The sequence below is a fragment of the Augochlora pura genome, chromosome 7 (genome assembly GCF_028453695.1).
Source record: "Augochlora pura isolate Apur16 chromosome 7, APUR_v2.2.1, whole genome shotgun sequence".
Taxonomy (NCBI): Eukaryota; Metazoa; Arthropoda; class Insecta; order Hymenoptera; family Halictidae; genus Augochlora; species Augochlora pura.
The window spans coordinates 30,838,604-30,853,810 of record NC_135778.1 but is presented as its reverse complement, the minus strand read 5'-3'; the positions used below and the strand labels follow the sequence as shown (position 1 = coordinate 30,853,810).

At 36.3% G+C, this 15,207-nt stretch overlaps 1 protein-coding gene across 2 annotated transcripts in view; it reads right to left on the bottom strand.

Moving 5' to 3' along the window:
* Positions 1-8,789, bottom strand: part of Syt4 (Synaptotagmin 4) — a 32,990-nt gene extending 24,201 nt beyond the window's left edge. For both annotated transcript variants that reach the window (XM_078184758.1, XM_078184760.1), the window contains exon 1: positions 8,580-8,789. In XM_078184758.1, coding sequence (XP_078040884.1) covers positions 8,580-8,631 — 52 coding nt within the window. In that variant the 5' untranslated portion in view covers positions 8,632-8,789. The remainder of the gene's footprint in view (positions 1-8,579) is intronic.
* Between the last annotated feature and the right edge of the window lie 6,418 nt (positions 8,790-15,207).

Sequence of the window (15,207 nt, the reverse complement as noted above, 5' to 3'; positions counted from 1 at the left end):
ATTTATTTCGAATTAAAAGAACAAGAATCAATTATTTTCTTTAATATACAAATGACGAATTTTCATCGTTTAGCTATTGGTAATTGTAGTAATAAAAAAATAACGAATTTTCATCATGCGAATATGTTAAAAAAAAAAGATTATTGTTAATTTATTGTATTGTGGCGGCTACCTCCGCCATTCGCCAGCAGATGGATTTCTTTCCCGCAACTACCTAAAACTGTCCCGATTTTTATTGTATATACACCGAAACCATCCTTGCCCTTATCCCTGTCTAAGGCAGGGCCCTCTAGAACGCCTTACTGACGAGTCCCCTAGCGGGCCCGGAACGAAACAGTCTCCCCTCTCTTTTTCCGCTCCTCGCTCCACCAAACTTCCAATTTTCATATCCCCCCACAGTATCATTAGATATAAGTTTGCTAATATTCAAACATTATTGAAGTATACACAGTTTATACTTGTTACATCAACAATAATGTACACCTGTTATGCCTACTCCCCCTTTACTCTGCTGCATGGAAAATTTGATACCTCACGTGACCTATCTTCACTTTTTCAATTTGAAATCTGCCTACCATGGTCACACGCCGTTCAACTATATCGCATAGCTTCAGAATTACCGGAATAATATTCCGTATTTATGTTAGCTGCTGAATTTACAAAAGCATCCTCTCCTCGGATTTCGACGATATTCGATATGATGTACAGTGCGACATGTTGAACAGCCTTTCTCCTTTGCACAAACTATCGTCCTGGTGTAGTTTTTGGGATATATCCAGAAATAAGTAATTACTTCGTTGACATTGAAGTTTAAAGTTTAGAGTGGCGTTAATTTCTGACTAATTTTTGACGAGGTGAATTTTACTGAGATGTTTAGGATGCAAACGATTTAAAATACAGAAAATAAACTTCACTTTCAGTTTTATTAATCAAATTACTCAGATTTTATGGGAGTTTTCGAGGTCGGCTATCAGTACTTAATGCTTTAAATTGCCATGTTTGCAAAATGACGTATGCGAGTGAGAATTTACATAAAATACCAAAATTTTCTTATAATGTTCACAAATTCACTTTTCCAGGACGGGTATTCACGAATATCATAGAAATTAAAGCAGAAGAACACATCGTAAAAAGGAAAAAGATGTTTAGAATATCGAATTGTACAGGATAATCAGAGATTATCATCCAAATTGTTTATATATTAATTTTAACCAGCATGCAATTTTTAGCATATTAACTGTAAGCAGCACGGTTATTTTTGACACACTTTTGAACCCATTTGTTTTAGCGCTGATCTCCTTATTAGATATATAGAAATATTTATTGATACGGAATAATTATCAGAACATGAGAATTCTGATAGACCCTTCGGAACTATGTGTCTGCGTAGACCCATTCATTTGAAGATTAACTAAAAATAATACAATTCCAGTTGGAAAAGAATTGTCGAACTGTCGCTGAAGACAGTATTCCAGACAATATACTATAGAAATAAATGTTCAATCAAAGCTAAGTATGTACTGCCACGATCGTTCGACAAAATAAACTTTTATATAATTATTCTAAATAACAGCTGGCCAATGCACCGTTACATTACAAAATTGCGACATCGCTTCTCCGTCAGAAACGCCGGAAGAAATTGCGAGCAGAGTGAACCGATCCGTCCTCTTTGGGTCCACACGAACTGACGTGAGAGCTATTGGCCGAACAGTGACGAAGGTCCAACAGTAACCGATAGCTGCAGACGCAGGGAAATGTAAGTGGAAAAGTGAATATACAAAGATGCCTTATTGTCGCATGAGGACTAATACGTACGGTCGTGCGTAACCTGGAATAAGGGTCTAAAAATCCCGGAGTTATCTCCAATCGCGTTCTAGAACTCGAGAAATAGGGGCGACGTAACACAGCATGTAATAATTGCTGCTTTAAATTCATTGACAATTTGTTATTGTTATATTTTATATTTTCAGCGTTGGATTGAGGGAATAATTTCACTCGCTAATTAGGAGATGTATTATATTGTACAAATACTAATTGGAAGATGATATTGTTTCTTAATAATGTTAATACCTTATGATAAGCAATTTCTACCTGACATGTATTTAGTTTAAAAAGTACTTTTTAATATCCCTACTATCATACTGGAAGCACGAAGTTCTCAACTATCATAGATTTCTCAAATTGTGAAATCTTTGGTTGAAAGTAATTTTTGATTCTTCTTATCCATAAAGAGTATCTGTTACTGGAAATCATTATTATTTACTGATGAACACTAATGAAGTTATTGTATTGTATTATATATACTTGTTATAGTTTAATATAATTAACTTTTAAGTAAATTTAAAAAATTCTAATATTTTCCTATCGTGTTTTCATATCTATGGAAATTTCTGTAAGTCTCCTAATACTTTTGGAGAGAGGTGTACTTTCAGAGGACGTGTTGTCAGATTACATACTGCCACACGATCAACACGACGTTATTAGTAGTGTAGGATTTAATTCAATGACTAACTAACACCATAAGATTGACATAGCTTCTAATAATTATGCCTTATTTCATAATCCTTTCTATAAATATTTACTACATATTGCAAAATATAAACTAATTATTTGTGTCAACTATCCAGCATTTTCTGGCGATACCACATTTAGCACTTTTTGCCATGAATAATGTAATCGTGTTTATTGTTCTATATTTTCTGATGATACCACATTTAGCAATTCTCTACATAAACAATACAAATTTTTTACAGTTCACTGTCCCGTATTTTTTAATTACACCATATTTAGCAATTTCTTCTATAAAAAGTATAAACTTTTTATAAATTACTGTTAGGTATTTTTAATGCTACCACAACTTTACAATTCTTGCCACAAATAACAAACATCTTACATTTTATTGTCTTATATATTTTCATATTTTAACATGTAGCAATGTTTGCCACAAACAATATAGACTTTTTACAATTTAATTGTCTTATATTTTGTTATGACACCAACAATATGAATAAATATAAATACACAACGTAAACGTAAACTTTTTACAGTTTCATGCATCAAACATTAGGTTGATTTTAAAAAATTAATCCAAAATATAATTTTTAATTATTCATTTGAATACAGAATAATTTTCTTCTACATTTTCCTTTACTCGTATACTCATTTAATAATCACCAGTACTTGACTTTCCATTTCCGATTATTATTATCCGATTCGATAACTGCTATTCTATTTAACTTTCCTCATATTGTCAGCACATACTCATTCAATAATTATTGAATACCACGCAGAAGGAAGTTATTTACGTTCGAAGTGATACAATTGATCGCAAAAGTATTCAGCCACCTCAAGTATCGATCGCTCCTTTTGAAATTCCATTACAACTGAATTCATTTGAGAAATGTCTGTTTAATTGGATGAAAATTTTATCTGAGACACGTTTATAACTGTATTGTTTCCGTTTGAATTTCAGTTCAATAAACGTTTCAGTCAAAAAATACATTTCCGACTGACTCAGAATCAATTGTTGCTAGCAAAATTTTGATTGTAATTAGAGTTAACATTTTTAATTTAAACAATCCACTTAAATAGAAATTTCGAATTTAAACACATATTTTTAATTTAAATACTTCTCAATGTGAAAACAAATGTTTGATTTAAATAAAAATGTTTAATTTAAAAAAGCACTTGATTTAAATAGTTAATCTAAATAAAAATTTTTTATTTATGTTTTTAATTGAAATAGAAATTTTTTAATTAAATGGAAATGTTTATATTGTATGGAGATTAAAATCCTAAATTAAAATTAAAATTGTACATTGAAATTGAAAAACTTGAATTTAAATTTTTATTTGTTTTTGACTTTAATTTTTTTATTCGTCTTTGGCTATAATTTTATTTCTCTGAAAGTGATGACTGATTAGAATTTTTTTTGAATTTCAATGTGTATGGAATTTTTTAAATTCAATAGTATATTCAATATTATAGTATACAAAATTCATCCACAATTATCAATTTCAAATTAACAGATAAGTTTTATGAACATATTCAAAAAGAAAAATTTCCTTTATTAACTTCGAGATTTTTCGTAGTAACTATAAAAATCTGTTTTGGTTTCTGTACTTCTGATAATAGATTAACAATAAATTTTGATTTACTTCTTATCTAGAAATCAATAATTTTATGCAAAATTCGTTTTAATATCTCCAAATGTTTTTTCAACGCTCTGTATTGATAATGAAAAACGTCTCTTACCAACATAACAATTCAATAACAAATTATTTTCCTACTTTCTACAATGGTCATATTAAATTATTGTGAAACTTCGTGTATCGTTCTTTGAGCAAGTTTCAAAAGCTTCAATGCTCACTTTATCATCAAGTGTATTCAATAATATAAGTCTGTCCACTGACCTTTTTCAATTTGAAATTAATTTGGTTGCACATAACAATCCGTTTTATACATGACTAAATTTACCTTGTTCTAAATTAATAGAAGACAAAGAAACAAATCGGTTTATATAAAGTATGACTAAGATGTAATTCGTGGAATTTTTCTTAGACAAAATGTTCGATAAGAATTAGTATGATCGACTTTTCCATATTGGTACTTAACTTGCGATTTCCATTGGGACTTTAGGTGAATTATTTTTAACAAACTTCATCGTTCGGCTGTAATAAACCGAGGAATATGATTACGATCATAAAAATAACATCAGACATCCGACACGCATTTCCTTGGCAGCCATTTTCTAATACCATGGCAACGTAGAAAAACTTCTTTAAATGAAATTTGTTGGTTCGTCCTTAAACGATGTTTATGATCATTTACAAGTTCGTTCGTCAATTTTTCAAAAATTTTGATGATACTAATTTTGTATGTCTATTATTTCACTTGATTTTAGCGATTAAAAGTTTACTTAATTTAATTGATGAGAATTAAACAATAAGAGCAGAACACGAATACACGTAGTCAATATGACCTGGTGATAGTAATCGGTTGGTTGATAGAAGGAACCCTTACGACTAACTCACAAGTCGTATCCCTGACATCTATTGAAAAACTCTATGAAATGCCGCGTAAACCGTTTTTAGTTACTCCTCGCCTTAAATAAACTATATGGCAAAGTGTCAGTTAAGTAATACGAAAATAATAATAATAGAAATATATTAATTAAAATAAGAATTCTTTAGCTTATTTAAGATGCTTATTAGCAACATGAGATTCTAAAAACGGCCCAAAGCGCTGTGAGCACCTGAACATCGCTGTAAACAAATCGTTCAAAGTAGAGTAAAACAGAAGAAACGTGATGGTACGAAAATTATAGTGAAGAATACAGGAGAAAGATTTTACAGATACCAGATTTTAGATAAATGAGGTGTTCTACTTTGTACATAGATATTAGAGCGATTAAATTTTCTACATTGTCTAGCAGATTTTAGATCAATGACGTCTTCTATTTTGAGGTTTTCTACTTTATGAAGTAAATTGCACATAAAGGAAATCTTTTACTTTGTGAAATAGATTTTAGACGAAGTACTTTTTCTGGCGTGAGAAATAGATCTTTTATTCTATGAAGTAGTATTTAAATATTTTAGATTTTCTATTGTGTAAAGTGGATTTCAGAGAGATTAGATCTAGTACATTGTGAAGTAGATGTTGAATAAATGAGATATTTTCTCTACATTGTGAATGTATAGAAATTAAAAAATATCTATCATTCTTCTATGCTTTCCAATCATGATTGCAACCTTTTTCGTATCTTATGCGAGATATGTAGGGATAACGCGTAAATTATTGTTCACATCCACTGAATATTGAGAAACTATTGACTAATTATTTTACTGACTACACGTCAGTAACGAACTCAAACCAAATACAAACACAATTAATGTACTTCGATTATGAAATCCTTGTTTTTTTTTTTGGCAAGTCGCGCTGTTTCATTTTTGATATTTATATCCACCATGATTGTTATATGATTTATAATAAAATATAAAGTAAACACATGTAACATAACCTGTAATATCGTATTCTCAAACATTTATAGATGGATTTAAAATTTTAGCATTATGCAGTATACAGTGATGTGCATAGTTATAGACACGAAGTAGTTTATATATTCTTACTAAAATCGAAACAAAAATTGAACAAAATATCGCATTCATATATTTTCTATGATTTTTAAAATCGAAATATAAAAATATGATATTTTCTTTAGTTTTCTTAATATACAGGTAGACTTAGCTAAAAGAGATCGCCTACAATGCTGCGAATTATAAACTTAAAAATATAATATTAAGTTTTTCTTTAAATATCATTAAAAGTGTAAAAGTCATTTTGTGTCTATAATTATTAACGCCACTGTATTCTTCATAATTTTATGTGTTTCTGAAAAACATCCGGATCAGTCGTGTAAATATTAAGTTGTCCCCAAAATTCGTATCATTTTAAACTAAATATGCAGTTAGAATTTTGAATAATCTTTAGAGCAAATAAACGAATCCTTAGAAATTAATAATCGAGAATTTCGCCAATTAACAAAAAAAATATAACAATGTTATCTTTGTAATTATCCTTATTGTAAAACGTCATCAAAATACGTCATCGAACAAACAAGTAGCTATATGCCAAGCTCGAGTTTACGAACAGGTTGCATTCCGCACCGCGAAAAATTTCTTTCAAAACGATGCCATTTTTTGTTCTCTCGGCTTTTTTATTGATTTTAGTTCACGTGTTGCCTGCACTCTTACAGATTAAAAATGTCCACCACGGTTCGTGCAAATAATTGCAACAGGAGTCGGAATATCCTGGTCGCCATCGAGAAACTCTTTACGAGGTACACCTCCATTAAAAATATTAGAACATCTATTTATTTAATATAAATTGTAATGCTCCGTTTGATTTATGCGTCGTTTCCATCATATTGTCGATAGAGCAGATATTAAGTTATAAGCGTTATAGGTTATAAGTTATAAGATATTTAGTTTGCTCATTTATCGCAACATGTTCATCGAAATCGACTCCAAGGTACATTTCGTACTCTTCGCTCGATACGACACGCATCGATTCTTAATATGTTTTCTTAACATGTTGAACGTATTACAAAATATCAGAAACAATCGATAAAACAAACAAACAGATGCCGAAATTAAAAGTAATTAAAAGTAATTAAAAAACGTAGTGGATGTATCGACGAGAAGAAAATTTCATTTTCTTTTATAACATTGACGTTATTTTTTTATTTATTTAGTACAACGTGAAATATATTTATGTATTAATTACAGTTTAATGTAATTTACTTTGAAATAATTTGAAAAGTTTCTAACAATTTGATATCGGATTTTCATATTTATGTAATCTTCCGTAAGTGTCCCAATACTTTTGAGAAAAAGGGGGTGTATAACATCGTAGAAGGTAAATATCACTGTATGTCGAAAAAAAACGGTCAGTATTATTGCTCGAACGCTAGCTGACAACTGCGCCAAATTTGAAATTACAACATTCGACACGTTTCTTTGATAAAATTTGCAACAACTGCTCTGCGATCGGCGTGTCAAGGTGGCACCTTAATGAAAACGGCTGTTGAAGCACAACCGTTGGGAACACCGACTATGATTAATCGCAATGGCTTCCGAGTTGTTTGTCGTTTGTTACTCAAAAGCCATGGTCCTGCCAACAATAAATAAATCTGTCGTTCTCTAGAGGCTGCGTATCCATAATTCGACGAAGAGAAACTGCAAAATTTTAGAAAAATCGAAAGTATGGCTGTTATCGGAATAAGATTACACAAAAGACCTAAGTCAATAATACTGCCCTATCTCTACACCTCATCGATAGCATATTTAGTAGCTAATCTTCGATATGAATGCCTCAATAGGGTGAAATATGAACCAGCTACAGAAAATAGAAGAGCGAATACGGTGGTTTTTGTAAAAAATCTACTTGCACAAATGACCTAACTCCATAGGATCGTCCAATTCACTACTGACGATGAAAAATTCAGCTTCCATGTCACGGCAGTGACAAAGTGTCAGCTACGAACCGCTAAATTAGCTCCGAAAACTGAAAAATAGACAACACCCGGCTTATCCCGAGTCGACGGACGTCTAAGCTCACATGGTTGTCAATCTCGATGCACAGAATCAGCCATGATTCACTGTGTACCCTAAGGTTGACTCATCCGCTATAGTATGTACCAAACAACACCCACAAAAACTATACCTACACGAATAATCTTAAGATCGGAGACCTGAACGAGAGGAAATCCGCGATTTACCGTGAAACCAGCCTGTTTCGAAGAATCGTGTGGAAGGTTTAGAACTGTTAACAGCTGTGCAGGGACATCGGCGAGAGTCTGATCAAAATTAATTGCCTGCACGGGAATAACAGGCCGTTTGCACGACATATGATTTAGAGACGTGTCGCAACGTCGCGAAAACGACGCGTAAACCGGAATTCTTGCGTTGTGGCCTCAACAGGCGAGAATTTCTAAGCGCTCTAGAATCGTCTAGGAGATCGGACTCGGATCGTCCGCGGATTCGGCTCGCTGGTTGGGGCTTAATCAGGGCTCCACTCACCGGTACCGACGGGAAATATAAGGGGTCCATCCTCTGTCACTCCTCCGACCATGTTCGGTCACGTTTCTCTTTGTACTCGAACGTTTTTAGTCGCGTAAGTCACTCGGCCACGGCGTACTGAACGAATATTTACGGTATACGGACCGTTCGTGGTATTCTGAGACGACCATCGGGCGAAATGCTCGATCAATAGTAACGGGCCGAGCTTGCGCGGAATATGCTCAGCTCGCGTCGGCGAACGAGCCGACGATCGCACGACCGTCGACGAACGCCGACGACCACGACGCCGACGACGCTCAGCGTGGCCACGCGGGGCAAATATATAAAATCCAAATATTCTCGTATAACATTGTCAGATCTTCTCCAATTATTATATGTTTATCTCTGCAAATATTATACAGTAAGAGAATATCAATCATTTCTCAGGCTAAGCTCAATTATTTTCAACCTGAAATTGACATATCTCCGAAACGGCACAAAATATCCTGAAATTCAAACAGTTTCTAATTTTCAGTCTGTTATATTATATGAATCTGTAGAGATTTTGTGTTTCGGATTGCATCGGAAAGTTTTATACGCTTTTCCTGCTGCACAATATGGCGGAATGATAGTATTGTCGACAAAAAGTTAAAAGTCACTTACACAATACTCTTATTTCATTAGAAACACTGTTATTACATATACTATTATATTTTCTTTATAAAAGGTAAGATTTGCAATAGATGTTTTATCTTTACATTATTTTTATAATTATCTCTCGAAGACCAACTATGAACAAATATGAAACAAAATGAACTATGAACAAATGCAAACTATTTTACAGCATGATTAACTATTTTTAATCATCGCTTCTATTTCTACAAGTGTGATTTAGATATTTAAGTATGGTTTAAAACAATATTTTTTTTAAGAAAAATTTCTTTTATTTAAGACAATAATTTTGTCGACAATATTGTCAATCCATCGCAGTAGAAAAGATGTATAAAACTATTCGATGTAATTTGGTACACATAAACTCTTCAGATTTTTATAATATAACGAACAAAAAATTAGAAACTATTTCAATCTCAGGGGTTTTTGTGCCATTTCCGAAATATGTTAACTCGAAGTTGAAAATAGTTGAGCTAAAAAATTCATATTTTCTTACTTACCGTATAGCATGTAGGTATGCATAAGCATATTAATGATTGGACAAGATCTAATAATGTCATGCGACAATATTTGGACTTTACATTTTTGTCCAGCGACTCTTTGTTCTTGCCGCACTTTGCGAGGACGGTTACAACGGCGAAACCGGGAACAATGTTCGAGCAGCGCATTAGACCATCAGTCAATCAGCTAGTGAATGCGTAGGCGAGTGGAACCGCTCAAGCTCTTGCTCGCCCACAGGTAACGAGGATCACGGCGCAGGTGACGATGCACTTCGCTGCCTAGGTGCATCCACCTAGGGCGAATCGATGCGATATCGACTCCGTCGCTCGGATGCCGATACGATGCACGGTACACCGAAATGCTTGTTTTTTCGAAACCAAATTCAAAAACATTTGTTTTGTTTATAACAAAACACGAAGCAAAAAGAGTTCCTTAACCCCTTACGTTATGATTTCTTTTATAGCTACGTTAACCACCGCGATAACGATAACTTATTTGTTGTCACGTGGCCAATTTTTACTTTGTCGTTTAAATATTGATAATAGAAGAATAGAGTTTGACTTCTGTTTGAAACAGATAAATGGCATCTACGTTTGACAGATTATGTTCAAATCTTTGCAACGAGTCTGATAAGAACAACTGCTTAATCCTCCCATCCACCCAGCTCCAACAGTATTAGGACACTTATAGAAAATTTAATAAACTTGAAAAAACGACCCGAAATTCTTATAATGTTGTGGCGGCTACCTCCGCCATTCGCCAACAGATGGATTCCTTTCCCGCAAGTACCTAAAACCGTCCCGATTTGTATATACAGGATGATCCGTAATTATGGAAACACCGGGAAATGGGAAGTTTCTGAGATCATTTCAAGTAACCTTTTCCTTTGCCGAAATGCAATCCGCGGCTTTGTTAACGAGTTATTGATGATAAAAGATTGTTGCGCGCGCACGAGGATTCAACTTGCTGCTACGCGCGCGAACCAGCTAACAGAAGCCGGGTCGCGACTACATTGATCCACGATCAAAGTATCGAACAAGGATTTTATGAATTTCCTCAGGATTTCTCGACGAAAGCCAGACTGGTGCGCCGGCAGAATAGTCTATAGTGAAAGTCATAAAATTAGACTGAATAAGACAAATGTTTTGAGTGTTTTGGAGTATCGAAGGATCTTTCACAGACAATGAGGGAAAAGACTGTGACTGTGAAAATTACGGAAACTCCTTCCTACAGAAATTTGGCCACACGCGAACTATCCCACGCAGGGACTGCAGTCCTCAGGCAAAGATGCCACGGTCATTTGAAGCTGCCTCACTCTAATATTTCTTGCCACCTTGTGGCCGTAGGAAGGAGTTTCCCTAATTTTCACCGTCACAGTCTTTTCCCTCATCGTCTGTGAAAGATCCTTCCATATTCGAAAACACTCGAGACATTTGTCTCATTCATTCCCTATTTTATGACTTTCACTCTCGACCATTCTGCTGGCATACCAGTTTGGCTTCCGTCTAAAAATCCTTACACCGTGTTGCAGTTTGGAAAACCTATTTTTCGTCAGAGCATCTCAGATTTCTTTAAAACATAGTGTCCGTTGCTCTGACAATCGACACAGTCTGTGCGAACATCTCCGTGGAGAACGTCAGTTTCGTTCGAGATTTCGTCGCAATAACTTCTCCGTTCTTTAAAATGTACGCGTCGCAAGAGCAGTACCAAATATTGTTTGTGTATGCACAATGCAAAGGCATCGCGACTGCTGCAGTAAGAAGATTACAAGAGGAAAGATTACACCGTATTTGAAACTAATCGGCCCTTTTCAGGGCCATACAAAATAACGCTGGAAACTTCGGACATGAGTCAATTGTTGAATAACTCGTGATCTGTGTGGAATAATAGTGCAGTGAAAGTGAAAGTTAGTGTAATCTGTGCCGTTCTACATACGTGGATTACAACATTTACAACTAAATTGGTAAGTTTTTCATTAATAATATTTGTGAAATTTTTGAAATTAATAAGAAATTCTTACTTGAAATAGCTCAGGAACCCTCCATTTCCCGGAGTATGTATAATTTAGAAACACCCTGAATGTACCAGCGACCTTCCAAAAGGACGAGCTAAGGCGCAAAGGAAGGGAAACTGTCTTCTGGAAACAGACTCGCTGATTGATTATTGTCAAAATCACGGAAAACCAATCAGCGAGTATTAGAAATGCGTGAGAGGAGCAATATCTTACCTCGGCAGAGAACATTTTTTAGAAAATTAAAGTTGGAATAGAATTCGAGGACCTCAGACCTCCAAAGGAAAGGTGTAAATAATACTAGGCTAAATATATAAGTTTTTCGGCACTAAACTCCGGTCCTCCATTTAATACAGTCCACACATACATATAAAGTCACAATTCGTCGCTATTACTGACAACGCCGTGACGTCCCAACAGTGTCTATTATTTAGATGGGCAAAAATTGAAAAAGGATATGCTAACCGCCTTTCTAGAAGAAAAGAAAATTTTGACTACCTTCATACTTACTAGAAGAAATGTGTGCTCAGGAAACTCCTTGTCAGAGCTCTACTGACCTCGCACCTCACAAAAACATCGTAGAACTCACAATACTCGCAAAGCACACTGACTGAACTCTTTGGTACAAAACTGGTGATGATGAATTGGTTTTTAAGACCGAAAGGTGTGTTCTGGTTGACGGTGATTTGAAATGCGCGAAGTATGTACTAGGGAACGTGATGGTGATGATCTGGTATAAAGCGGAGACTGATGTTTGTTTGGTAGAAGTCGGAAAAGAACTGGCATCGTAAGACATGAAACGTCTAATTGGGCTACCGAAGGCCCAGAGGCTGATCAAAGTTCGCTTACCTAAAGCTCACCCCTAGGCCTGCGATTGGTTAAGGGAAAAGGAACCGATTTTCGGAAAATTGTGCAATGGTCAACGACCACTTAGCCCGGCAGTATATTTTTCTTTGGCGATCCTGGAAACAAAACTCTAGTGCGGAGCTCCAACGACCCCTTGCATCTTACAAGTTTTCTCCGCACAGTATGTTACTCGGTCTTCGAGTGTCAGTGGCCCTGGAAATCGTCAGTCGGGGGTTCGACGAAATTGCCGATCGCACTTGTTACGTACGGACCCGTTCATACCGCGTTATTTTTCAAACTCTGTATCCCTCGAAATTCTTATCTCCCCTGCAGCGACTGTTAGGCGGCGACCAGCGCTTTTCCATAAACAGAAGGCCCCGCACGTCGCGGCTTCCTACGCATCAGACTCCCACGAAACCACATAGGGATAGAAAAGATCACGTAGACGCATTCCTGACCTCCATATTCCACCGAATTTCGGGGTATGAAAGGGGCACGTTTTCTTCCCTCACCGGACAGTACGCAACCAAAGTTGGCAGGTTATAGACTACGTGTAATTCTTGTCAAAACTGTCAGACTGTATAGACTGTACTGCGTCAAAACCGAAAAAACGGGACTTAGGTACCGCGATTACACAGCTACACTTGTAACAGCTTTCCTTCTGTAATATTTTGTTGATTTTATATTTAACCTAGAGTTAAATTCATTTTAATCCAAATCCCATTTCTCTAGTCTTTGCCGCTCGAGGTGCACCATTTAGAAACTATACGAAGGCAAGGACAAGTACAATTCCTATCCCCTCTCGTAGCACCCGGCGGTGAAATAAACGTCGGCTCGTCCACACCTTCCTGTCATTGTGGGTCCCGACGGTGAGATAAACGTCGGCTCGTCCACAATTCAATCATTTCACCTTTATATTACCACAAACGAAACCTCGGTCAAGCATACATTTGCCGGACCATTTCCAGCCTTGCCCTCGGCTCGTTAACACACTCAACATAATTTACGACTAAAATTTACACTACGTCCTAAAACTATTTTTGTCGTGCACGACTATTTTTTTTCCTGTACGGAATTGAAAGCTTCATTGCTTGGCGCTATGAATGTTTTTTATAGAAAAATGTTCATAGAATTAAACATTCGCCGCCTTACAGAGCAGACCGTGAATTCGGGCGCCGCCTCACAGAGAAAACTCTGAATATCGGCGCCGGCGTCAACGTGTTAAGGAACAGACATTGCTGCTTAACCCTTTCGCTACTACGGGCCACTATAGTGGCTTTTCATAAGATGTCACTGTGGTACTACGGACCACTATAGTGGCTCTGCGCAAGATGTCACTGAGGTACTACGGGCCACTATAGTGGCTCTCCGCCAGATGCCAATGTTCTATTGCGTCCAACCGTTTTACGCAAGTTTCTGACTCTGGGCATACACTGATAATGTTTTTTGCATCATTTACTGCTAACAACTGAATAAACGAACTGCTTAGCAATCGATGTACCTCGGCAATCAGTCTCAGCAGCATGGGTTCTCCGCCGCGGCATTCTCGCTGACGATCGGCGTTGCGTAGCGTGCGGTGATGTCGCGGCGCTCCGTTCAGCAGAAGTACCGCGGCGGAGAACCCGCCCGTAGCGAAAGGGTTAAAAACAAACGCGACCAGTGCATTTTCTGTCATGACACTAATTTATATCACTGAAAACGGAGAACTCCCGTGCAGTTTGATCTATTTCCACGTAACGCTAAAAGAAATTTGAAGACGATGCAGCGGCCCTTGAACCAACTATTCGCAGTATGGCTTTTATTTCGCAACTCTAAGCAAACGTCGCGAATGCTACACAGCGTAGGGTTGCAGCCGCGGCATGAACTCTGAAAGACAAACGAAGATACTGGCAACGCAATTATTTCGCAACGCTAACTTTGAAATTGATTCAAAGACAAATACTATAATGCAAAAATCACGATGTGCCCATCCGAGCTGTCCGTTGGAACGGCGAAACCTGCCCATTGTTGCAGCTGCGGCGTGGGCATCTCAAAAGTTGAAAGGAAAACTACTACAACGAGATTATGTTGTCGCAGCGCTAATTCTACGAGCAGAGGACCGAGAAAAGTGGATTTAAAACGCGATCGTATTATTCACAATACTATCTTTAAAGCTGTGACACATATCAATTAAAATCAGATCGCGATTATTTTATTCGCAACACTATAGTTTAAACAATTATTTTCGGTGCTAATGATAATTCAGACTGTTTTATTTGCAACGCTAATGTTGATCTCCGTTTCAAATGAACTAAAACAACGCGTGATTATTTCGCAACGCGATTGCAAGTCGTGGATGTGCCCATCTGCGCTGATCGTTGGGGTGGGAAAGCCAACCCAAATACTACTCTATTACTACTTTTGTTACTGCTATTACTATAACTACCATTACTACCGCAGCGAGTACAGCGATCAATTAACAATGCATATCTGTTGTAACGAGCTAAGGAAATTGGAAATTTGGAGGAGCGAGGAGTAGGAAAAAGAGAGAAGAGACTGTTTCGTCTCCCGGGCCCGCTAGTGGCCTCGTCAGTAAGGTTATTTAGCGGGCCCTGCCTTAGACAGGGATAAGGGAAGGAA